This window comes from Micropterus salmoides, unplaced genomic scaffold, assembly GCF_014851395.1.
Source record: "Micropterus salmoides isolate LMB-PRFRI ecotype aquatic unplaced genomic scaffold, ASM1485139v1 Ms_hic_scaffold_2, whole genome shotgun sequence".
In the NCBI taxonomy this organism is placed as follows: domain Eukaryota; kingdom Metazoa; phylum Chordata; class Actinopteri; order Centrarchiformes; family Centrarchidae; genus Micropterus; species Micropterus salmoides.
Window position 1 is genome coordinate 7257764 of NW_024041150.1, and position 25944 is coordinate 7283707.

General features: G+C 47.4%; 3 protein-coding genes across 5 annotated transcripts in view; 1 reads left to right on the forward strand and 2 right to left on the reverse strand.

Moving 5' to 3' along the window:
* Positions 1 to 25944, reverse strand: part of LOC119911377 (G-protein coupled receptor 4-like) — a 286949-nt gene that overhangs the window by 114846 nt on the left and 146159 nt on the right. The window lies entirely within an intron of this gene.
* LOC119911373 (protein YIPF3-like) lies at positions 504 to 6618 on the reverse strand. Its single transcript, XM_038730255.1, has 9 exons — positions 6351 to 6618; positions 5360 to 5569; positions 1912 to 2018; positions 1785 to 1830; positions 1492 to 1584; positions 1286 to 1417; positions 1085 to 1198; positions 879 to 1002; positions 504 to 779 (listed from the first exon to the last, which is right to left on the reverse strand). Exons 1-9 carry the CDS (start codon positions 6420 to 6422, stop codon positions 658 to 660), a joined length of 1020 nt encoding a protein of 339 aa, XP_038586183.1. The 5' UTR covers positions 6423 to 6618; the 3' UTR covers positions 504 to 657.
* LOC119911352 (nuclear receptor coactivator 4-like) lies at positions 8291 to 19586 on the forward strand. Of its 2 annotated transcripts, none has more exons than XM_038730218.1 (11): positions 8291 to 8448; positions 11937 to 12060; positions 13629 to 13769; positions 13854 to 13945; positions 14747 to 14855; positions 14941 to 15021; positions 15120 to 15242; positions 15464 to 16225; positions 16306 to 16614; positions 16722 to 16814; positions 18563 to 19586. In XM_038730218.1, exons 1-11 carry the CDS (start codon positions 8411 to 8413, stop codon positions 18566 to 18568), a joined length of 1878 nt encoding a protein of 625 aa, XP_038586146.1. In that variant the 5' UTR covers positions 8291 to 8410; the 3' UTR covers positions 18569 to 19586. The 2 variants fall into 2 exon arrangements, with proteins under 2 accessions (XP_038586146.1, XP_038586147.1); XM_038730219.1 differs by lacking the exon at positions 8291 to 8448 and adding an exon at positions 9300 to 9454.

Below are 25944 nucleotides of genomic sequence, written 5' to 3' on the forward strand. Positions count from 1 at the left end.
ATTGGTGCAAGCAGGACCGCGGTTGGGGGGGATAAAACTACCTGACAGGCAGCGCACAGGGCAAAATAAAAGCTTTCTTCGGCTGCCTTACTGTAGGAAATAACATTTAAACTTCTGCACGTCTAAATCTGAGGTACTTGTACTCTGAACTGAAATATACTACACTAGTTTAATTAGAAATACTTCAGTATAAGTACAGTAGTACAAAGTAAAAGTACTTGTGTAGAGCTCCTTCACATACTCTTAGTTTACTGTGATTTTATTCATTGATCCTGTTGGTCATCATCTGAACCTGCAGTCAGTTCAAAGTAGTGAACAGTGTCACGTGGAAATACTGAAGTACATCAACATCCTGAACTAAATGTACTTCACACGTCGCATCATTTCATCTGACAGCTTCAGTTTCCACATTTAAAATGTTTTGTCTGTTTTGCCAGATGGATCAGCTGATCTGCTCCAACTAAACATTTAGATATTATTATTATTAGAAAACCAGCAGCTCATTAAGTCAAACCATAAAGTTTATTAGAGACTCTGTACAGAAACTATAAATACAGCAGAACATGGAAACCAACAGAATAAAAACATAAAACACCAACAGAGGAGTTCAGAGAGAAAACTGATGGAGCTTCTGACAGGAAGAGACGGGCGGGGGCCTCAGTGGGTCCTCAGCAGGGCCCCCAGGCTCCTCACTGTGGCGTTGAGCGTCAGTTCAGGCACGTCCCTGGCCACCCGCTGGATGGGAGCCATGTAGGGTCCTTCCAGAGAGTCCAGGAGCCCTGAAACAACGACAGGACGTCTCACTCTGACACAACGACAGGACGTCTCACTCTGACAGCAGTCACATGACGGTTTCTAAACATAATGGCGTTTCTGACCTTCTACGATCTTGTGGTAGGCGAAGTGAAGGTAGAGCAGGAACAGCATGTGGAGGACTGCCAGCGTCCCGCAGAGGAGGAGGCGAGGCGTCTGACCCACCGTACGAGACAGCAGAGCCGCCACCTGACACGGGACGACACACACAAACCAGGTTAGTTCACAGCTGAGGGAGAACAGGGGGGCTGATGGGAAACGCAGTCCTCACCATACGCAGAGTGGACAGTCCTCCGACCAGTAGCCAGAGGGCGTAGAACAGGAAGTGGAAGTGGATGTTGTAGGAGATGAGGAGGACGACGCAGTGACCGAACAGACCGTAACCCTGGGGACAGGAGACAGGAAGTGATGACGAGCCTTTATTAAATACTCATTCAGATCCTAGATGAGTGTGTGCAGTCCTGTCACTGACCAGCAGGGAGAGCATCTGCAGCATGGTGATCTGAGCGTTGACCAGGTACGCCAGGAAGTAGATGAAGGAGGAAACGCCGAGCCAGTAACCGAAACACGTTCCTATGGCTGTTCCCATCAGGGTTCCCTCCCTCTGCAACACACACGAACACACATCAGCTACGTCAGAGGACCACAGCGAGTGAGTGTTTGTGTGCGTGCGCTTACAATGACGGTCCCTGACGTCTTCATGCCGTGCAGCAGGATCGCCACCAGAGTGAAGACCAGCATCAGGGGGCCGTACAGCTCGCCTGCTATCTTCTACACACAGGGAGTACAAACTGTCAGAGGACCAGAGCTGGAGCTGACCAGTTCATACAGACGTCTGAGAAAGCAGCTCTTATTTTGAAAAGCCTGTCTTGAATGACCCTGGACCTGGACCTGACCCAGGATCAGCCTGTTAGATGAACCTGGATCTGAGGTGAGCAGTCACACCTGTTTCAGGAAGTAGGAGTGTGTACCTGAGGGAAGTTGATCATGCGGACAGGTATCATGGACTCCAACAGCCTGAGGGGAGACAGTTAGCATCAGTTAGCATCAGACCGAACAGGAAACAGCTGACCACAAACAGGAAGTGGAGGGTCCTACCTGCTGCGGACCTGCGCCGGCTCCACGTCAAAGTACGGCCTCAAGATGTCGATGTTGGCGTACAGGTTGAAGGCTCTGGAGGCCTGACGCTTCCCTGCCTGCCACACCTGAACACATCACAGGTTATTAGTAACGCTGCTCCACCAATCAGAACACAGTTCAGTTAACCAGTCCAGCTAACCAGTCCAAAAGTAGCACTAACCTGTCCAAACCAAGTCCAGCTAACCAGTCCCAAACTAGTCCGGCTAACCAGTCCAACTAACCAGTCCTAAACTAGTCCAACTAACCAGTCCTAAACTAGTCCAGCTAACCAGTCCTAAGCTAGTCCAGCTAACCAGTCCTAAGCTAGTCCAGCTAACCAGTCCTAAACTAGTCCAGCTAACTAGTCCAGCTAACCAGTCCTAAACTAGTCCAGCTAACCTGTCCAAAACAGGTCGAGCTAACTAGTCCAGCTAACCAGTCCAAAAGTAGCGCTAACCTGTCTAAAACAAGTCCAGCTAACCAGTCCAAAAGTAGTGCTAACCTGTACAAAACAAGTCCAGCTAACCAGTCCAAAAGTAGTGCTAACCTGTACAAACCAAGTCCAGCTAACCAGTCCCAAACTAGTCCGGCAAACCAGTCCAAAAGGAGCGCTAACCAGTCCCAAACTAGTCCGGCAAACCAGTCCAAAAGTAGCGCTAACCAGTCCCAAACTAGTCCGGCAAACCAGTCCAAAAGTAGCGCTAACCAGTCCCAAACTAGTCCGGCAAACCAGTCCAAAAGTAGCGCTAACCAGTCCCAAACTAGTCCGGCTAACCAGTCCAAAAGTAGCGCTAACCTGTACAAAACAAGTCCAGCTAACCAGTCCAAAAGTAGCGCTAACCTGTACAAAACAAGTCCAGCTAACCAGTCCAGCTAACCAGTCCAAAAGTAGCGCTAACCTGTCCAAAACAAGTCCAGCTAACTAGTCCAGCTAACCAGTCCTAAACTAGTCCAGCTAACCAGTCCTAAACTAGTCCAGCTAACCAGTCCTAAACAAGTCCAGCTAACTAGTCCAGCTAACCAGTCCTAAACTAGTCCAGCTAACCAGTCCTAAACTAGTCCAGCTAACCAGTCCTAAACTAGTCCAGCTAACCACTCCAAAAGTAGCGCTAACCTGTACAAAACAAGTCCAGCTAACCAGTCCAAAAGTAGCGCTAACCTGTCCAAAACAAGTCCAGCTAACTAGTCCAGCTAACCAGTCCTAAACTAGTCCAGCTAACCAGTCCCAAACTAGTCCAGCTAACCAGTCCTAAACTAGTCCAACTAACCAGTCCTAAGCTAGTCCAGCTAACCAGTCCTAAGCTAGTCCAGCTAACCTGTCCAAAACAGGTCCAGCTAACCTGTCCAAAACAGGTCCAGCTAACCAGTCCAGCTAACCAGTCCAAAAGTAGCGCTAACCTGTACAAAACAAGTCCAGCTAACTAGTCCAGCTAACCAGTCCAAAAGTAGCGCTAACCTGTCTAAAACCAGTCCAGCTAACCAGTCCCAAACTAGTCCGACAAACCAGTCCAAAAGTAGCGCTAACCAGTCCCAAACTAGTCCGGCTAACCAGTCCAAAAGTATCGCTAACCAGTCCCAAACTAGTCCAGCTAACCAGTCCAAAAGTAGCGCTAACCTGTACAAAACAAGTCCAGCTAACTAGTCCAGCTAACTAGTCCTAAACTAGTCCAGCTAACCAGTCCAAAAGTAGCGCTAACCTGTACAAAACAAGTCCAGCTAACCAGTCCAAAACAAGTCCAGCTAACCAGTCCAAAACAAGTCCAGCTAACTAGTCCAGCTAACCAGTCCTAAGCTAGTCCAGCTAACCTGTCCAAAACAAGTCCAACTAACCAGTCCTAAACTAGTCCAGCTAACCAGTCCTAAACTAGTCCAGCTAACCAGTCCTAAACTAGTCCAGCTAACCTGTCCAAAACAAGTCCAGCTAACCTGTCCAAAACAGGTCCAGCTAACCAGTCCAGCTAACCAGTCCAAAAGTAGCGCTAACCAGTCCCAAACTAGTCCGGCTAACCAGTCCAAAAGTAGCGCTAACCTGTCCAAAACAAGTCCAGCTAACCAGTCCAAAAGTAGCGCTAACCTGTCCAAAACAAGTCCAGCTAACTAGTCCAGCTAACTAGTCCTAAACTAGTCCAGCTAACCAGTCCAAAAGTAGCGCTAACCTGTACAAAACAAGTCCAGCTAACTAGTCCTAAACCAGTCCAGGTAACCTGTCCAAAACAAGTCCAGCTAACTAATCCAGCTAACTAGTCCAGCTAACCAGTCCTAAACCAGTCCAAAAGTAGCGCTAACCTGTCCAAAACAGGTCCAGCTAACCAGTCCTAAACCAGTCCAGCTAACCAGTCCTAAACTAGTCCAGCTAACTAATCCAGCTAACCAGTCCAAAACAGGTCCAGCTAACCAGTCCAAAACAGGTCCAGCTAACCAGTCCTAAACAGGTCCAGCTAACCAGTCCTAAACAGGTCCAGCTAACCAGTCCTAAACAGGTCCAGCTAACCAGTCCTAAACAGGTCCAGCTAACCAGTCCTAAACTTATACTAATATATATATAAAATTTTCAAGTCGATTAATCTGACTAATTTTATTTATTCTAAAGAAAGAAAAGTTGCCTATTACTCGATTAACATACCAATTTATCCAAAATAAATATCAATGACATGTCTAATCAATAAATCTATATTTTATTCACTCATCCTGATGAAGCACATTAGAATAATGAGAATAGCAGCAAATCTTACAATGAATCAAATTTCCACGTCACTGATGTGTTGTGATGATAACAATAACAGACATTAATTAGGCTACTTTATTTAAAACTAAATGATGTTTCTGACATGGATTCATTTCAATATTAAGTAATGCAGTATGATAAAATGTATTTCTGCATCAGCGAACACCTGAAAGGACTCAGACTGTACAGACAGTCGCAGATTGTCTCGCTCATACGTGGCCGTTAAATAAACAGAAAATATGGAACAGCCGATCGTTACATGACTCGCGGTGTAACATTACGTTACTATGACAGCAGCGGGGCAGAAATTACTTTTAACATGAAGGCGATGAAGAAACACTACGTCTCCTCGTGCTGATAATGTGTCGTGCTCGTGTGGCGACAGAAAGTAAACACAATTTGCGGTGCTGCCGCCTAGACACAGTGCTGCGGCATACTTTGGTTTCACGTGTTCGTGCTGCTTCACGTATTCGTGGACAGCAGTTGTGCTGCAGTGAAGCTGTTTCCAGTTCACAGAGCTCACGGAGCCGCACGTTGTTGAGTGTGAAATACTCCAAACTTTAGACGGTCGAAGGCGCGGCCTTGTAGGCGGAGCTTGTCCGGGATAATCCCACGAATCGCTCCAGCCCTAAAATATATATAACCTTTATTTAAACAGGAAATGTCCCATTGAGTCTCTCAGAACCTGGGATCTGGACTCACCTCATCAGCCACCTGTCGGCCCAGCTGACCCTTTAACCCCTTCATGCCCAGAAACTCTCCGTCCTCGGCGTTGTCGTCCTCGGTTGCGGCCGCCTCAGCCGCCACCTCCTCCTCCTCCTTCATCCTCTGGTGCATCTCCCCCATGTCCTCGAAGCTGGAGCCCGACGTGTCGTCCATGTTCTCCATGTCCACGACGGCCGAGCCGCCGCCCTGAATCAATACATCAACCAACGTGCAAGAACATGAGAACATGTACTTTTACTGCTGATACTTAACTACACAAAGCTCAGAGTACTTGTGTACTTTTACTGCTGTACTTCAGTTATGAATGTAGGAAATTTACTTGAATCTCAGTACTTTTCATCGTTGTATTGGCACTTGAGTGAAATATCTAAATACTTCTTGCGTGACATGACGTCACTCAGGTGTGTTTACCTGTCAGAACACTTCCTGTAGTTTTCAACACTCACAGCTCAGAGAGCCTGTTAGCATGTTAGCATGTTGTGTTAGCACTGGTTGTCAGCTTCACGTTAGCTTGGTGGGTTATCTTAGCTAAGCTAGTTAGCAGCCTGTTGGTAAGTTAGCTCGGCTTTCCTGATTAGCACGTTAGCAGAGGGGTTAGTTCTCCCGTTAGCTGGTCACTTAGCACGTTAGCAGAGGGGTTAGTTCTCCCGTTAGCAGAGGGGTTAGTTCTCCCGTTAGCTGGTCAGTTAGCACGTTAGCAGAGGGGTTAGTTCTCCCGTTAGCTGGTCAGTTAGCACGTTAGCAGAGGGGTTAGTTCTCCCGTTAGCTGGTCAGTTAGCACGTTAGCAGAGGGGTTAGTTCTCCCGTTAGCTGGTCAGTTAGCACGTTAGCAGAGGGGTTAGTTCTCCCGTTAGCTGGTCAGTTAGCACGTTAGCAGAGGGGTTAGTTCTCCCGTTAGCTGGTCAGTTAGCACGTTAGCAGAGGGGTTAGTTCTCCCGTTAGCTGGTCAGTTAGCACGTTAGCTCACCTGGATGAGGTTGTCATCGAAGCTTCCCCACGGTTCCGTGTTCGTGTTTCTGTTCCCGGAGCACGCAGACATTTTCCCCCGCGGCGGCAGATCCCCTGGCGGTGTGCCGTGTTTGTCCCGGGCCGGTGTCCGGTGTGTGAATGTTCTCTCGGCGGACGGACGGAGTTTAATCTCCGCAGAAAGAACAAATAATCCGTTGATTCGGTCTCTAAAATCTACATCACACAAACAGCAGCACCTCTGACTCCGCCTCCCTGCGCTGCACGCAGCGGGCGCGATGACGTCACAGTTGGCGTAGACGACGTGATCATCTGATCGGCTGTCCGTCTTCTTGTTGTTGTTTCCGGCAGAATAGACGCACGTGTTGCTGCCCTCCGCTGTTCGTTATTGACGTCTTGATTAATGCTGATTGCCTGGATCCTTTTTATAATCCTGTTTTTTTTCATTTTGTCCCAACTATCCAAGTTAACTGAGAGCTCGCAGGTCTGTGAACAGTTTGCTTCTGTGACGAGACTTTCTGCAGTGAACTAACACATGCTTCCCACAGTGCCCAAACCTCAGTCTGGATAAAACTACTGCGTCTCTTCTCTTACAGATAAAAGCACATTTTTCTTTCTCTGCAGTTCTTTGTACTGACCCTCCCCTTGCTTTCATGTTCCCATGATTACTGACCTCTTTATTATTTCTGTGTAATCTGGTGATCCATACTGTACATTCATTTGAACTCCTCGTTGCCGTCTCCTCATTACCCTCCACGCCCATGTGGACCCACAGAAACCCCACCTCACACCCTGCTTTGTGAATTCTGTGAACACCTGCATAATTTCCACAAGTAAATCAGGCCTGGCCTTAGTTTTAGTATCTTGAATTGTAATTAGAGTTGCCGCTCCTGTTTGTTATCTTCAACCCAGCTTAATGTCCAGAGAACTGCCACCAGCTGTGGAGACTGACATGTGGACTGGAATCCTACACCCTTTTTATAACCTGTTTCAGGTCTGCTAACACCAAAACCCACTTTACCGCTCTCTGCAGCCTTTGACCCGTCAGTATACATTTGTAAATGGCCTCCCCATAACATAATTAACACATCCGGACGGTTTATCTCCTTCTCTGCGGCCTCTGACATATTTCTTTTGCTTGTTTGCATAAAATATAAGTGAACAATGGGTTCTAGGATCAACCATGCAGGTATATCCCAACGACATATTGGTGGACATACATTCAGATTTACAATACCAATTTCATTGGCTGTTCATCTCAGTGCTCCCTTTGTTAGGAACGTGTACTTTTTAAAACCCATCTTTTTTGACATTGATCTGATTTTATTGTTAACAAAACAGAGAGCAGGCCTGCGAGATTACTGATCCAAAAAAGTTCTTTAAATACAAACTTTCAGTCTTTGAAAATCACCAAGCAGTACATTCACACCTCTGTGCTCTAATTCTAACAATGCTTGTGAACTCATTTGCACATTATTCAATATATTTGTGTTATGCTAACTCATTATTTAAATATATAATAATTATATATAATAACATTTATAACAGTATAATGCATATAACTTAGTGTATTAACATTTTGCATTAATTTTTCAATATATATTTTGTATTGCATTAATATTTATAACATTGTATTTTATGAAAACAATTTATTGTATTAACATTGAATATATTTTGTATTGTATTAATAAAACAAATATATTGATCATATTTACACATTTATAACATTAATGTGTATTAATTGTATTCGTATTTTTATTGTATTAATAGTATAAATATATTTATATTTTATAAAACAATCAAAAAACGATAAATATTTACTTGTGTCAGAAACGGGCTGCGGTTGCCGTAGTCTCACCAGCAGGGGGCAGTCTCGCTCTCGCTCTGACTGGAACGGGATGTTGGTCTAGGTTCTCGCGAGACCTCTCCACCCCTGCACGCATTTTTTTCCCTTGACGTGGTCGTGACATTGGGGGCACCAGCCGGTGGGAAACACCGGCTTTTGCTTTTGACGGAGCAGTTTAACGGAGTAACGTGTCACCGAGCTAACTTGGATTATTAATGTCATCGAAGTCGAGAGTCCACAGCAAAGGCACGAGGTGAGTTCGTCCGTCTGCGTCACAGAAAACCGCTCTTTTAACATCGACAACGTTAGCTAGTTAGCTTAGCTGGCCAGAAAGGCTAGCTGCTAACCGTAACAGCTACAAAGCATGTGTGTTCTCAGCTGATGGGTGTTTACATGTTAACGACGGGCTTTTAGAGGGATATTAATCATCTTAATCAGCCTGGTAGGCCTCAAGTTTTATATTAAATGTTACTTACGTCCTCCTGTTTTAGGGCCAAACTCTCTCTAATTTTGCAGTCATTTTACAATTTTTACTCTGCGGGAAGATTTCACTTGGTGTAACATTAGTTTTTTAATTATTTTACACATTAATAGAACCCACTCTTTAATTCGGCGTGCTTATAATGTCACCAGTAAGAAGATGTTATCTGTTAGATGTGTTTCCTTTGCCACTCTCACTGTCTCCTTCCAGTAAAACTCGAGCGAAGCAGTCGTTACTTGGATAATGCTTCTTATATCAAAGTTGGGTGTTTTACTAAAATGAAATGCTGCTGGGTGGAATATCTGTTGACCGAGTTTAACCGCAGACCTTTTGAGATAGTGTTAAGTTGTTCTGCCGGTTTGCGTCCTGTCGAACAAACCTGAACAGAAATAAACAGCCAGTCTGCCGCGTGGAGTTTGGCGAGCTGACGTGAGACAGCTGATTGTCACGTTCACGCTCGGTTAATATAAACCAGAGTAATCAGCTGTAGACACCGGCCCCGCCGCCTCACTCTTAATCAATAATCGATGTAATATTGGTGTTTATGCCAGACTAAGGAGCAGCTCGCGTGTCTTCTGCGGGGCCCTCCCTCTGCGGGGCCCTCCCCCTGCGGAGGGAGGGGGGGGCGAAGTACGTGCGGGCCGACAGGCGGTGATGGCGGACGGAACAGTTTCCTCATTCCTCTGAGCTCCGACACACAAAACAAACCAACCAGCTCTGATCTCACTGCAAGCGGCTCAACTCGGAGGTTTCTGGAGCTTTTTCTGTTTGACATGAGGTATGAAACCGGGAGTTACCGACTGCGTTACTCGCTGATCGGTGGAGTTAATATATATATATATATAGTATAATTATGCAGATTGTGTCATTATAGAAACCCTGCGCGAGACAGAACGCTGAATAAGGAACGAGACAGTTAATTATTGGCCTCACTCGGATCCATGACTCACGCAGAAGTACTACAATGGTGTAAAAATACTCCTTTTTATCAGTAGAAATCCTTCAGTCAAGTCCTAACCTAAGTAAAAGTTACAGTAACACGTACTTTTTAAATATCTACAGTAAAAGTACTTGTTAAAGAAGAAACTGGTGATGTTATAATACTAAATTGTGCTCATGTGTATTATACTGCGAGGATGGGGATATTTTTCTAACTATATTCAGTCAGGTGGTTAAATGTGCATCAAAGTTTTATCTGGTCAGAATCTTGAGGAGTTTAAATGTGTTTTAAAGGTTCATTCTCTGTTACACACAGTACACACACAGTACACACACAGTACACACACAGTACACAGGAGCGGCGTCATGAATTTATCTGTGAATTTAACGCTCATACAGCGCAGGGTACAATTAGGAAAATACTCGAGCACAGTACAAGTACCTCAGTGCTGGAGTAAATGTATTTAGCGTTGACATTAAGGCGAACAGAAGGAAACATTAGACCCAGTTCAGACCTGATTATATTTCAGCCAGTTGGATCGTTTCTTTACGCTTCAAGTTTTGTGTGTCAGTAAACTGAAACTCTGTCAGGACAGAACAAGACGTCGACTTTATAACGGGCCTTTTTCTCTGACAGCTCACTGGTCGTCCTGAGCAGGTACGGACAGCTGACTTGCTGCCGTCTAACCCGTTTTAATATTTCTGTTTTGTTTTCCCCGTGGAGCTGGAGAGTTAACAGACGGCTCCTTGATTACAGTTTATCTTCAGCGCTCAGAGGTCGTCTTTGTGTGACACCTTTAGAAATCTGCATGTGTCAGCAGCTTCCAGCGGGGAGCATCGCCGCTCTCCTGCACGCTCATCAAAACGTACAGACAGGAAACAATGCAGAGTGTTTAGATACGGTTTTAAAGCTGCCACGTTCAACAGCTTTATATTCAGAGACGATAAAGTACCTGGATCTGTTTTAAAAAGTATAAAATATACACATCTAAAGTAGTGTGGACGTGCAGTATTTACAGAAGTGTCATGATAAATACTACTAATAATAATGGACACAATCCTCAAATACTACAGTATACCAGAGTATTTAGAACAGAATACTGCGTGCTGTCAGGTTTGTACTGGTTCTGGTTTCTCAGTCTTAATGATGTTAAACTGGACCGTTCTGGTTCTGGACCGACGCTTCGCTGCTCTGATATTTTCAGCCCTTTAACTAAAGATGACACGTTCTTATCGGCGGCTCGCTCGGCCGCCTGCTGACTGTTTCCTGCTGATACTGCAGCGGCGCCGCGCCCTGAGGCCACGATACCATTTCAGAATAAAGTAAAGTGAAAGTACTTCCCTGTACCTGAAAGTACTCCACACTCCTCTGAAACTACACTTTTTAAAGTACTGCACCGTAGTGTGGAAGTGTCCCCAGAGTCTAAAGGTACTCCACTTTGTGTAAAAGTACTGCTCCGTGTGTGTACTCTGTACGTGTTGTGTGTATTAATAGTTTGGTGGTCTGACTGGTTTAATCCCAGAGCACAATGGAGGAGGTCAGCCTGCACGGCTGGTCCGTGGTCAGCTGAGTCAGGCGGAGGGTGGACAGAAAAACAGAAACACAGAAGTGATGTGACTCTCGGTGGATTTTTATGTTTAAACGTCTTTAAATTAAATATAAATACAAAACACAACAAGTTGATGATGTAATAATATATAAACCCTACAGTACTTTAACACTAAAGACCTGATGGTCAGGGTTCTTACGCTCCAAACCAGCTTCTATCAACACAATGATGACCACCTGAAGGAGGAAGCAGCTGTACAGGAACCGGTTCCATTTTGGTACCTGGTTTCTTTACCCAACCCAAGATGTTTCACAGGAGAGGTGGAGAGAGAGAAAACAAACTATCACGTTATAAGACATCAACACAGGACGACTGTCAGACGGCTTATTTACATCACGTTTTACTTGCTGAGGAGCGTTTAGCTGAGCGTTGTTGACTCAGCTGATCTTTCACTGAGGGAGGAAACGGTGAAGAAAGGAAAGCAGAAGTGCAGGAAAGAGAGTGGCGTCGGTGGAGGAACCACAAGAGAGCGTTAGTTTCAACATCTGCGAGGAATCGCACTGATGAAAGAGCAGCAGAAGTGAGACTGAAGGGAAAGTTCTTCATAAGAGGATTATTGATCGTTCAGTAAAACCCCTAATACCACATTTATTAAACGGTACATCTGGTATTTTCCGTTGGGCTGCTCAGCTGACAGGGTCAGGCTGCTGTTTCTGTGCTTCAGCTTCAGTCTGGCTTTGTGACGCCGTGCCCTTCTTGTTTCCTGTCCAGGATGCCGTCGGTGGAGGCCTCGGCGAGCGGGTTCCAGCAGTGCCGTCTGGCCCAGGAGCAGCTGGAGGACGCCATCAACGCCGTGATGAAGGCCGAGCAGCAGCTGAGGGAGAACGCCAGAGAGGTCAGTGCCTTCCTCCCCCTCCTCCTCGTCAGCCTGCCTGCCAGTCTGTGTGCAGGGCTCGCAGGCCGACACGCAGGCTGCTATCGACCTTTAGCTGAAGATATCAGTTCTTCTCTTTACAGGAACTCTGCGGCAGAGAAACGTTCTGATCAGGGTGGGTTGGTTTACTGTACGGCAGAGCTGTAGGGCCAAAAATGTCTTTGTGGTTTTAAACTTTTCTTTCTGCTCAGAACAAACAGTAACCAGATCTGAGGCAGAACGTTTATGATATCGATCCCATAATAAACTGATTTAGTGCCCAGCCGTATTCGTACTTCTTGTCTGACACACCCGGGGAGTTAAAAACAGCAGAGCGAGGACGGGACAGGATCTGGTCTGAGTCCAGAGGGTTCACGAGGATCTCTGTGGCGTCTGAGTCAGCCGATGAGAACCGGCGGGAGACAATGGTCGGCTGACCGCAGCTCCTGTCATCAGTAACCCTTTTATCAGAGCTGAAGCTGTTTCAGTCATCAGGGTCTTTTATAAACCTGCGAAGCTGTGAACCAATCGGTGGCGTTCGTCAGTGTGACCTCACCACAGCTGACTCAGCGTGTGTGTGTGAGAGAGACGCCAAAAACACCTTAAGTCCTGTCGTTGTTCGGTGCGGTCGCCGTGGTAACCCAGGCTCAATTAGCCATGGTCAGGTCAGGTCACGTTACCTGTGAGCGGAGGCGGAGCTGGACGAGTCAGCATATAAAAGAGTGAGGAGAGAGAGCAGAGCTCACTTCACTGACAGACTGAGACCAGCTCCGTCTCCGCCGCTCTGCTGGACTCTGCTGGACTCTGCTGGACTCTGCTGGGTTCTGCTCCTCTGTGCAGCCTCAGGTACAGCTGAGTGTTATTTGAATTAAATTACAGCGTATCTTTAGCACAAAGGCCACATTGTCTGTTTGTGTGTCTGTTGATTATAGGAAAATTAAGTTCTGAATATTCAGTCCAAATATAATAATGATCTGTGTGTGGTCAGAGTACAAAACTAGAAACGTTACCAACGTCTTTGCCTTGTTTCCTGACCGGGAGCTTTTATTTTGAAGAGATGTCTCTGTCTTTGTCTGTCTCTCTGTCTCCCTCTCTGTCTCTCTCTGTCTCTCTCTGTCTGTCTCTCTCTCTCTCTCTCTGTCTGTCTGTCTGTCTCTCTCTCTGTCTGTCTCTCTCTGTCTCTCTGTCTGTCTCTCTCTCTCTCTCTCTGTCTGTCTGTCTCTCTCTCTCTCTGTCTCTCTCTGTCTGTCTGTCTGTCTCTGTCTCTCTCTGTCTGTCTCTCTGTCTCTCTCTGTCTCTCTCTGTCTCTCTCTGTCTGTCTCTGTCTCTCTCTGTCTGTCTCTCTCTGTCTGTCTGTCTGTGTCTCTCTCTCTCTGTCTGTCTCTCTCTCTGTCTGTCTCTCTCTCTGTCTGTCTCTCTCTGTCTCTGTTTGTCTCTGTCTCTCTCTCTCTGTCTCTCTCTCTGTCTGTCTGTCTCTCTCTCTCTGTCTCACCTCTCAATTCAAATTAGCTTTATTGGCATGAATGTAACAACCTCTCTCTCTCTCTCAGGTGCGTGGCGAGCTGCAGAGCAGTGTGAGCCGTCAGCAGGAGGCGCTGCGCTGCAGAGAGGTTTGGCTGCTGGGTCAGATCGAGCTGCTGGAGCAACTGAAGACAGAAACTCTGCAGCAGCAGCTGCACAGACTGCACTGGGTAACTGCTGTGGACTGGGAGGACTGGGAGGACTGGGGGTGGTGATGTTTACTGTGTGTGTGACGTTCACTCTGTGTGTTTCAGCTCCGAGGTCAGTTTGACGTGATCGTCCATCAGATGCAGAACTCCAACAACAGCAACGACCTGAACAACCAGCTGACCAGCTGCATGGAGAAGTAAATACACACACACACATCCTTGTTCTTCTATCTTTGTGAGGACCACTGTTGACATAATGCATTCCCTGGACCCTCACCCTAACCTTAACCATCACAACTACAATGCTGAGCCTGACCTAAACCAAATTCTACCCTAACCCTGAAAACCAAGTCTGAACTTCCAAACATCCCTTTGACGTTGTGAGGACCGGCCCAAGATGTCCTCACTCGGTTGGTTAAACACATGGTCCTCACTATGTAGCAAGTACAAGAACGCACATACACACTGCAGCTCAGTTAGGTGTCTGTACTGAAGTCGCCGCTCCTCCTCCTCCTCCTCCTCCTCTGTGGTAGTTGTTGGGGGAGGAAAACAGTTTTAGACTGAAACACGTTCAGACTCGACCTCCTGACTCCGAGCCGGCGCCGTCAGTAAACAACTGTTTCTGTTCCTATAATGAGTCTCCGACGTGTTGAGTCAGGACGGAGTCTCCTCGTCTGGTCTCTGGACCCGAGGAGGGACGCAGACTTCTTTACAGAAGCCCCAGTCACATGTACAGAACTCACCATTATTACAGAGGAGCGAGCTCGGACTTTAAATGTGTTGAGTTGGTGACGGCGGCGTGTTGAAGCTGAAACAGGAAGTCTAAATGTGAGACAGGAGGCTCTTCATCATCAGGTCAATTATTCTGCCTCTAAAAAGGTTAAACCCAGAACACAACGATTAAAAACTAAACACCCTGAACGCATCCCGACGTGATGGAGGAGGCGGAGTCTGCTGTAGCTGTAACTGGGTGTGTTTGTTTCCTCCTGTGTTTGCAGGTTCTCCTCTCTGAGCCTGACACCAGAGGAAACACCTGACATGAGTTTCCACGCCGACACTCGCTCTCTGAGGCACGCCATCACCACGTTCGGCAGCATCACTGCTCAGGTGACGCACACGCTGACACGCACACAGACACACACCCCTTAAGGCGGGATACTGATCAGGTGTTTTCTCTACTTCCTGTTTGCAGCTCGTGGAGGGCGTGTCCTCGCAGAGCCCCGCCCACCTGAGAGATCAGGTGCAGAGTTGTCCAATCGCTGCCAAGAGACAGGTAACTCAGAGCGGCAAGGTTTGATCAGGTGTTGTGGGGATGTTTAGTGAAGGCGCTCTGTGTGTCACATGATCACACGCTCTCTCGTGTCCCTGCAGAAGATGGATGCCGCCGCTCTGGACCACTGGCTGCTGGGAGCCCGTCCAGCAAGCAGCGCTCCTATTGGCTACCAGCCCAGCGGGAACCCTGAGGATTGGCTGATCCCACACAAGGAGAGCAAGGTGAGACGGCGAGTCCGAGGACGCCTCTTTAGAGACGATTATGTGAGTCCAGACCCGTTGATGACCGGTCTATATGGGTCCACTTCTAACTGGTCCAGGACCCCGTGGACAGGAAGTGGACCCAGAGTCTTAAGTCCTTAAACAATAGCGGCGTTCTTGTCATGTCTCAACCCTCCATGTTGTTCCTGTTGATCACATGACTTCCTGTGTGTTTGTGTTAGACTTCCTGTCCGGTCCTGGCCTCGGTGGACTTCCTGCAGGCCTGGGGTCAGCTCAGGGACCTGGAGGCGTGGCTCCTCCCAGACCAGACCCCCGTCAGAAGGGACAGGACCAGCAGCAGCTGCAGCTCCTCCTTCTCCATCGAGAAGATCGACGAATCAGAGTTCACCGTCTCCTCGGAGGAGGAGGAGGAGGAGGAGGAAGAGGAGGAGGAGCTGAGCGACTGGCTCATCACTCCGCCTACTGTTGCCATGGAGACCATGTCAGACGCCGAGCGGTGGCGTCTGGTGTTGAAGCCGTTTGAGGACAGATGGTCGACCAGTGATTGGCTGGCGGGGTCGAGCCGCCCCCCCGCAGACTGCTCCTCCTGCTGCCAGACCACCAAGGCCGTGGAGATCGAGAACCTGGGCCGGCTCAAGTGCCTCAAGACCCCGCCCACCTCCAGCCCCGCCTCCAGCCACGCCTCCAGCCCCGGCTCCCCGGCGGGCCTGGAGGCGTGGCTGCAGCAGGTGGTTCCGGTGCAGCAGAACTGCCGGGCCAACGAGGTCTGCTTCACCTACGCCGACTGCGTCTGCGAGGAGAACTGTGGGAAGGAAGCGCTGAGCCTCTGGCTGCTCCGGCAGGACGGGCGAGACAAGAACGGAGTCCCGGTCGACAAGAACGCCACGCTCGCCGACAAGAACGCCACGCCCGCCGACAAGAACGCCACGCCCGCCACTAAGAGTGCCCCGCCCACCCTGCGCCTCAGGGAGCAGGAGCAGAAGGTGAGTTTGTTTCCGTCACCTCAGGTTTGTTGATGTGATCCATGAAGTGACAGGACGCTGACTCTCCTGGTCCCCCTCAGGTTCAGGCCATCCTGGAGGCCTGGCTCCACCCGTCCAACACCTCCTCCTGCAGGGCTCCTCTGCAGACTCTCACCTCCTCCCTCTCCGGCTGGTTGGCTCCGGAGGAGGAGAAGGCCAGCAGGGAGGAGCACAGCTCCCGCTTCAAGCCTTCCTCCTCCTCCTCCTCGTCTCTGTTCCAGTGCCCTCCGGATCCAGGACTCTGGGTGTTTCCAGGACAGACGCCTCCTCCTGCTCCGGGGTCAGGAGGTCAGCCCGGCCCAGAACCCGAGGAGGACAAATGGCTGCTGAAGAAGAGGAGTCAGGCTCAGGTAACGGGACCAGCTGAGTCCGGCAGAGACCAGCACACAAGTTGCTCACAGCCGCCGTCCGGCCTCGACCCTGTTGGTTCTGACTGTTTCCTGTTTCCTGTGTGTAGGAGCGTCTGGCGCTGCCCACCGTCTGTGACCTGTTCTCCTGCCTGAAGCTGGGCGGAGACAAAGAGAAATGGCTGCACAGGGCTCCGGAGCAGGTGAGTCCGCTCGGTCCGAACCGGGTCTGAGGTGGTTCAGTTTGTGTGGTCGTGTAGCAAAACGTCAGCTAACGTTAGCGTAGCAGCAGCGTGTGCGTCCCTCGCTGCTAATAAAGACCTCGCGCTGCTCTCTGACAGCTTTGAGCGCGACACGTCAGATTCACGCCGTGTTGAAGGAAACGCTTCCTCCCTCGCACCGAACCTCCTTACTGCAGCTGCTGCAGTTTGTTAGTTGAGCTGAGCCAAACTTTGGAGCGTTTGATCCGCCACGGTCCAGGACCGGAACCAGAAGGACTCTCTTCTTCAGGCTTTGTTGACGGAACACATGAGGTGACGTTCGGGCGGCGTAGCGGCTGCTGGCAGATCAGAGACACTTTGACGGGCTGTAAAATGCAGGAAGTCAGGATCTGAACGCACGGGTCTGAACGCGTCTTTGAGATTTGCTTCTCAAAATCCACCACAGGTGCATTTTCACATGTGACTCGTCTCAAACTAGCGTTTAGTCTCAGTCGTGAGTCAGACGTCCTGTTTTTGTCATATTTAGTCCTCAGTATACTATTATTATTTTTTTAGGATTTTGGTCAAAAGCAAAGTATTTGAGTCTAGTTTTAGTCATTAACCATTATTTTTCTAACTCAGTATAATTCAGACATGATTCAAATGTCAGCCCACGTAACGTACCTCAGTTCCCAGGTGGTCAGCCCTGATAGGCCGCTTCTGTCCCTTTACCTGAAACCACTCAAATCTTGCTGGTGCTGTGAAAGCTGTGGGAGCGCCCAGTAACTTTGACCATTTTAACGTCTGCCTGTGGAATTACAGGAAACTTTTATACTCGTCTTCTGAACCCGTTCGCAGCAGCAGCGGCGCTGCATGTTGATGATGGAGCCTTTCAAAAGAAAACCGACGCGGTCGCTTACGAGTAACATCTGACTGGTCCGCTAGAAAAATATCCACCGTGTCGCGACTTGTAAAGTAATGACGTTGAGAGAGGGGCGGGGCTGCGTGGCGAGGGAGAGGGAGGAGCTAAACGCGTGTTCACTGTGAAAGAAACGTAATGTGCGTTCAACAAAGCAGTTTGGGGACTTGGGGATTCTTGGGTCTCTGTAAATGATGTCAGAGTGCCGTGAGAAGCCTTTTGTTATGATTTGTTGCTAGTGTTACGTCCCCAGGTGTCCTGGATGTAACATACAGGTGTGGCAGGTTGGGAACGGCCGAGACAGAGAAGAGTTCCTGTCAGTGCGGCTTAAGATGGCTGCTGTCATCCAGGTGACCAATCAGGAGACTCCAATCAGCTCTGCAGGACCAATCCAGCGTGTCCACCTGTTCTCTGTTACCTGCATACACTGAGAACAGCTGACATGGCAGGGGGAGATAAAAACAAACACAATATGCTGATATACGATACTAATATAATATACTTTAACAAGAGAAGCCAGACTGCCGACATCAACCTGCTGCTGCGAGTGATGCGGACAGACGTTCAACTAACGTCTGGTCCATTTTAGGCCCGAATATGGGAAATATACTGTAATATTTACGGTGACGGGTACGAAAGTAAACTCATCTGTTGTTGTTGCCTCCTTTGGGGGGTCCAAGCCTTAATTAGGGGGGTCAGACCCCTTAACCATCGCCGTCCGCCATCTTTCTACGTGTCAGCGACTCGGCAGCCCGTGTTGTTTCGACTTCACATGAATATTTCCGACAGCGAATCAGAGCACAGTAATAATGTTTGTTTTTTTTTCTTCCAGATGTGACGGCGATGATGATGGATGCTCCTTCTTCTTCTTCTCCTCTCTTCTGTGAGTCACTTTATTATCGCTGATCAGCGCACACGAACGCAACAGTCTAACCATCGCCGCCTTCTTCCTGTGACATCACCACGCCGAGCCGCTACCCGCCGCTCTCCTCCAATCAGGACCAGGAACGAACCGATCGGTACGCCGAGTCGGCCGTCTGCGTGGGGGGGAAACCTCGTGTCTCCACTCTTGACTCACAAGGTTTTCTGACGTCACCTCGAACTTTAGGACTCTTTGATTTGCATTTTAAAGTCGACCAATCAGATCCTCTCCTGATTCGTTATTTTAAGTCGTTTGTTTAGTAGAAATATTGATTGCTGATTAGAACTCATTTATTTGATTTGGTGCAGCTTGATTCATGCAGACCTACATATCCCAGAATGCATTTCATCAGCTGATCCTGACTGGAGGAGAAGGGGCGGGGCCATGGAGTCGGGTGGGCGGAGCTAATGTATAAATAGTCTAATATAAAGTAGTCTTTATTTTAACGAGCCAGGTTTTATTATTTCTTCATGGATCAGATTCTCCGGGTGCATTATGACCTTTTCTTCTTCTGTTTTTCCTGTGAAACTGCTGAACTACAGAGATCTACTTCCTGTCCAGGCTGCAGGCTGCTCGCATCACTTCCTGCAGTCACAATAGCCGAGTCCATAGAGACGCACTTTAAAACCTCCTGAAAGTTTAACAGACACAAAACATTCAAAACATAGTTTGCCCTGAGTCTAGTCTCGCAGGCTGACCACCTGCGAGACTTGGTTCAGGGCAAAAACAGAATCTTTTGTTTCCCAAAATGCCTTGGGCCGAAGCATCCTGCAGCCTCGTAGCAGACGGGTCACGTGACTCCGCAGTCAGCAGTGATTGGTGCTTTTTAATGAAGCTGTGTGACAGTTTGTTTGGGGGGGCGGGGCTTCTGTCATATAGCGCTGTGATGTCATCAGCACTCTCTTCTCTACAGTAATAAAACATGCTGACATTATCGCCGTGTCTGTGACATCACTAAGGTCAAACACATTTCTACACCAGTTTACATCTTTACACTTTTATCCAAAGCGACTGACATTTGAGGAAAAACCGAGTAAGAGATCAACGGACGGTAGTGAGAGCTGATCGACCGCATCAGAGGGGTAAATGAAGAGTTAACGACGGTGCGTGCAGTACGAGACAGAAGAAGAAGAAGAAGAGCAGGTTCATTTCAGAAATGTTTGAGCTTCCTGGAACGCACAGGTGGAATTCCCCTGGAAACATGACCTGAAGCTCAAACTGGTTTCAGCCACCTGACACGTCAGCTGTCAGCTGGACGCGCACACGGTAAACATCAGCTGTTCGCCGGAATCCAACAGGAAGTTCACCTGAAGGAACCGGTTCAGGGGGATTTACGAGGCTGAACGATGATGATAAGATAATGAAATGTGTTTTTAAACTAAAACAACAGACTGGATTCAGACACCAGGCTGAATGTAAACAGCAGCAACAAGACGATGATCTGGTTCCATCGTTTGCATCCAAAGAAGGTTAAAGTCAACAGGAAGGGCGTCACTCGGTGGTGAACGGTGTCGTCAGGGATCCGATCAGCGGCGGGACGATGCAAAATCTTTGTTTCGAACATGCAAGAGAAAGTAAAAACAAATAAAACGATGTTTAAAAACAACAGATGAGCAGCAAAGTCCCCGTCTTTATTTATCTAAGCTCATTCAAACAGCAACAAAGGAGCGCTCCTGCTTTTACCACAGAGCCTCTTGAAAATAATTTCTTTCATTTAGTTTATTCCACAATTTAACTCCGCAGATTGATGAACGTGTTTTTCTTGTTGTAAATCTAACAAACGCTGTCTGAGCGGGGGGGCTGCGGGCATTAAACACTTCATCTCCTGCCGCCTGGAGACACAAACGTTTTTATTTATACAAAGAGAGAAATAAGAGGTTCAGCTGGCAGCTGACAATTCATAAATATAAAAATACAATCAGCTGCTTGTTTAGTTTCTTAGAGCTGAACTTTGTTTTCCTTCTGTGCAAATTTCTTTGTGCGAGAAATTCTTCAGAACATTTGAACAAATCAGCCCTCAGCGTCCCGCTGACGGCTCGGCTGCTGCTCTTTATCCTAAAAACCTGATGATACGTAGAGCAACTAGTGAACAGATGAAACTGAAGTGCAGAGTCTTCAGGGGGAAAATGTGTAACTGACTGAAACCCGATCAGCAGTTTGTAGGAGTTCAAAAGATCGAGCAGCTTTTAAAGAGCGAGCGGCAGGATGTGAGGAATGAACGTTTGAATGGCTTCACACAGAGATAACACTCTGATAAACTTCCTGTTTACTGCGGCTCATGAGGTCACACCCTCCACCAGGAGGACACTGATAGGCAGAGCTGTGACATCACTGTGACATCACTGAACGCGCCGCCAGTTTAAAAAACCCTCTGAGTTACTTTTACTGCACTACATGACATCATGCGTTCAGTTACTCTCATGGACTGATTACTGAAGGGGCCTACCAGGGGCCCTGAGAGGTCCGGGGCCCTGAGAGGTCAGGGGCCCTGAGAGGTCAGGGGCCCTGAGAGGTCCGGGGCCCTGAGAGGTCAGGGGCCCTGAGAGGTCCGGGGCCCTGAGAGGTCCGGGGCCCTGAGAGGTCCGGGGCCCTGAGAGGTCCGGGGCCCCTGGTCCAGACTTGGAAACAGTCGACTCGCACGTCTGTCTGTGTTTCTTCACACTGAAACAGAAGAACTTCTGTCTGGTGTTGAGTTCAGGCGCCTCTGACTCGCTCAGACATCACAACGCTCTTCAGATCGATCAGTAATCTGATCAGCAGCTGATTCACAGGAAGAAACCGTCAATAATGAGTCCCGTGTTCACCCTGTTCAGCTCTGTGACCTCTGACCCCGACCTGCTCACAGCTGTGTTTACTTCAGGGTCATCGGGACAACACGCCGCTGAGTGTCAGTGGACTCAGCTGTGTTTACTTCAGGGTCATCAGGACAACACGCCGCTGAGTGTCAGTGGACTTAGCTGTGTTTACTTCAGGGTCATCGGGACAACACAGCGCTGAGGGTCAGTGGACTCAGCTGTGTTTACTTCAGGGTCATCGGGACAACACAGCGCTGAGGGTCAGTGGACTCAGCTGTGTTTACTTCAGGGTCATCGGGACAACACAGCGCTGAGGGTCAGTGGACTCAGCTGTGTTTACTTCAGGGTTTTCGGGACAACGCAGAGCTGAGGGTCAGTGGACTCAGTTGTGTTTACTTCAGGGTCATCGGGACAACGCAGTGCTGAGAGTCAGTGGACTGTTTGGACAGGTGAGCTGACACACGGAGGCTTTTACTTTGGACTTCCTGTCGGTGTTTGTTGCTCTTTAAGGTTTGAAAGTTTCCTTTCTTCCCGTCTTTGCACCTGAACAGGAACCAGAGGAGTTTCCAGGTGAGCGGGTTTTCATGTTCTGGGTTTTTCGGTCACGTTCACTTCCTCTTTTGACGCGTCTTTTAGTTGTGGTGCGGCGGAGACGTTTCTTCAGGTGCAGCCTGGTGGAGATTCTTCTACAATTACAAATAAATGAAGCAGGTATTTTTCTGGACGCGGTCGTCATAACAGGACAAATAAAAACAACAGGTAGAAATGTTCCCACGTTTTCTTAATCTTGACTGAAGCTCGGCCAACATGTGACATCACTTCCTGCCATACCTCCTCTCTAATCTTTAATCTCGCTGACGCAGGATATAAAGCAGAGACCGCAGAGACGTTATCTCCTCTAAGAGGCAACAACAACAGTTCAGCTCCGGTCGATGATCTGTGGAACTCACTGATAACTGTTGGTCCCTCAGACCAGGGTCAGGTGATCTGTGACTATCTGCACAGCTTCCCAGCATGCATTGCAAACGGTAGTCTGAGCTGATTAAATCCTCTGATCAGCTGTGAGGCTGGCGTGGAGGCAGAGGGCGCCGCCTGCTGGTGAAGAGAGAGAACATCACCATGAAATCTGAACAGGCGTCAGAACTCATCTCATGTTACTTTATTGTCTTTGTTTAAGTAATTTTATCAGTTTGATGAGAAAATAATGAACAAACACTAATTTAACAGCCACAGCAGCTTCTAATCAGGTTTGGAAGTTACACAGATTTAAAATGTAAAAGTACTTTAAATATTTCAATTAATTTATCAAAGTAACGTAACTTATTACATTTAATTACTTTTTTATTAGTTTCCTAAATCTCTAATGAAACTTTTTCAGCTGTTAATCATTTTCTAAACAGAACCAATCAGAAGAACAGCAGCAGACTTTACTGTGAAAAACATGCAAAGCAATAAAATGAATTATTATTCCACATATAACCCCGGTGTGATCATGATCAGTGTCTGTAACAGATTCCAGTTACATCACGTTTCTCCACAACGCTGCTTTAATTCTGTCCAGCCTGTTAGATTTAAAACCTGTTTTGCATGTTGAACAAACGAAACTCGTGTTCAAATGCAAAATCAAAGCCGCTGAACCTCCCATCAGCTCTTTGTGTCTCTGCAGGCCTCAGACTCTCCGTACAAACATCTTGGAAGCAGAAAGAGCTTTAGTGCAAAGTTTACTACGCACCATGCACGAGCAGTTTGACTTGGTGATGAGGAGCTACGTGGACATAAACATGCAGTTGACATATTATAGAAAAATAAATATATAGATGTGGAAGAAACAGTCGCAAGTCATGAAAGAATGACAGAGGAAACATTACAGGGGGAGAGGATTTGTGTGAATACTCAAATATAAAGGTGAAATAGTCAGACGGAGGCCTGCTGCACTGCTCCTGCTGCTCGGGTCGGTTAATCTGCTTTATCCACCTGTAGACCGAAGTCCACTTCATTCATGAGGCTGAATTTTGATGAACTGACGGACAAAATGTCCAAATATGTTGGTGAAACTTTTCCTTTTCCATTTAAAGCACTCATAACTTTATACCAGTCTTTATGTGAGCCTCGCCTAAATGACCGCGACGCCGTCTGGTGCAGCGCTTCCCCGGTTACCCTGTGAAACTGCAGACTTTTACCTGCTGTTTCATGGACCTGAGCCTGTCTGCCACAGCTTTTCTTTATCTGCATGCTCAGCGACAGACTCTTACTCAGATTCACTCCACCTTGTTCACATAGAAGACGAGGAAAAAGCATCTTATAGTGGTTAAAATCATAAAGAAACTGATGAGACTATAAAATGTATTTTTCTCTTTTAACTCTCAAGAAGAGCTTAAAACAGCAGTTATCACTAAAACATGTTGGAGCTTGATTCTCTAAAGGCCGGGGACTAAACTAGTATTCTTATTATCCATTTAAACTGTTCTGTTATTTCCATTTGCTAAATGTTTCTATTGGATTTCACATATTTAACCAAAGCTAGACTGAATTTCTTGGGACCACTGGGTAGTTTAGCTCTTAGGGTTTTCTGTATGGAGGTTAGAAATACTGTAGATTGCATGTACTTTATTTATTTGTTGTATTCGTCTAGACAATTTGTTTGTTTGTACTTCAAATACAAGTATACTCTTTGCTTAGTGTCTGAACCCCTGTATACAAGCTTCAGAAACATTACCAGGATGCTCCCTTCTCACATGTCTCCAGTATCTCATGATTATACTTTTAATGTTTTGTGGAAAAAACTGTAGATGTTGTGACTGATTAACAGATTAACCCTTGTGTTGTTTAGGAATTGTGGAGAATATTTATGAAAATAGTATATGTATATAAAATTTAAAAAATTAAAAACATGCTCTTGAAATATACATTTTTAATCTCTTTAATTTCTTTCTTAATTTTTTTTTTTGCATGGTTAAATAAAGGTTATAATAATAATAATGTGTCGAGTAAATATTTACATACTTCAGACCTTTATATGTGTTCATCTTTGTGTAATGGAGCTCTACATACTGTTCTCGTGGATAAAAAGAATTTATTTTATTTATATAACGTCTCTTTTTGGGCCCAAAGGAACTAATAACTGCAAAGTCATTTCTCTCAGTCAGAGAACAACACAGCTCTGCTGCCTGTGGTTCAGTTAATAATATATCTAATATGTTGTGACAAGGTAATCTGGCGTGATGACAGCAGCTGCTTCCTGTCGCTCATGAAGACCGTGAGATGCAGCTGAAAGTTACCACCAATCTACAAAGTCAACCTCATTCGGACCCAGAACGTCAGCAACGAACTTCAGTGCTCAAATCGACCTTTTCCATCGGCTGCGTACGAGGCGGTGAAGGGCGGGAAGCTCAGGCAGCACTGAGACTCAAGTAGAAAAGGTTGATTATTTGTAACATGTAGTCGGTTATTTTAATGCCGAATAAACAAGAAGCCTATAAGGATTGTAAATTTGTGCTGATGTGACCATTAGTCATATGTAAAATAGATATGAGAGGCAAGATTACCTAAAAATAATTGATTTTTCAAAGGAGTTCAACATCTCTGAGTGAACGTTTTTATCTTCGTTATTCTTAAATAAAAACACACAGTAATACTGTAGAGAAGGATAAAAACCGCTTCAGTACAGCGAGGTGACTTTAAAAATACAGATATATTTATAAAAACACGAACTTTATTCGTTTGAAACCGCGCAGGCTCCGTCTGTCGGTAACGGGATGTTCTGGAGCTTCACGACACCTCGCGACATTTGGTGGCAGAGTTTGCGGGTCTTTTGGTCCGTCAGCCAATCAGATTCGAGGATCTGGATGCACCGAACAGGCTGCGCAGCAGCTCAACCAATCACAGGCCGGAGAGGATCCGGACGCTTCGCCGCCTTCCGCCTCTTTGCCGCAGCGTCCCATTCACTTTGCACGGCGACCTGCCGCTCCCGCCGCTCCGCTCCGCTTCAGGGACGTCGCGGCAGCGGTTGCTAGCCGACAGGCTGCCGCTGCTCTCCGGCTGAGATGTGACTGAGGTGCGGCAGAGACGACGGACTCAGATTCTCCTCGAGGACCGAACCGGGCCAAGCGGGACCGTTCCGGGTTCAGTCGTAAGTGTTTGGGTTCAAACTGATCTCCGTGATTTGACCGGTAAAAAGGCGAGAACGAGGCGGGTTGCGGCGGGTTGCGGCGGGGCGGCGTGGATGTGTCGAACATGGCTCGTGCGTGCTGAGCTGGTGTCCGGACGGAAATCTGCGGTGACTCGACATCACCTGGAGGCACCGCAGGTGTCCGCGTGAAGCCGCACAGGCGGAAAAATCCCGCAACAAAGACGAAACGTCGGTAAATAGAAACACGGTGACGCTGCTGCGGTAACGGAAACAAACCGGAGGCCTGAATATGTACTGCTCCTCCTTCAGATACTGCTCCTCTTCATCTCCTCTTCGTCATCTCCTCCTCATCCTCTCCTCCTCTCCTC

Coding starts and splice junctions, on each gene's coding strand:
- LOC119911373 (XM_038730255.1), bottom strand. CDS start 6,422: ATGTCTGCGTGCTCCGGGAACAGAAACACGAACACGGAACCGTGGGGA. Junction 5,570..6,350: donor TCGATGACAACCTCATCCAG/GTGAGCTAACGT, acceptor GTATTGATTCAG/GGCGGCGGCTCGGCCGTCGT. Junction 1,003..1,084: donor GACTGTCCACTCTGCGTATG/GTGAGGACTGCG, acceptor GTCCCGTGTCAG/GTGGCGGCTCTGCTGTCTCG.
- LOC119911352 (XM_038730218.1), top strand. CDS start 8,411: ATGTCATCGAAGTCGAGAGTCCACAGCAAAGGCACGAG. Junction 8,449..11,936: donor GTCCACAGCAAAGGCACGAG/GTGAGTTCGTCC, acceptor TTTCCTGTCCAG/GATGCCGTCGGTGGAGGCCT. Junction 13,946..14,746: donor CTGACCAGCTGCATGGAGAA/GTAAATACACAC, acceptor CTGTGTTTGCAG/GTTCTCCTCTCTGAGCCTGA.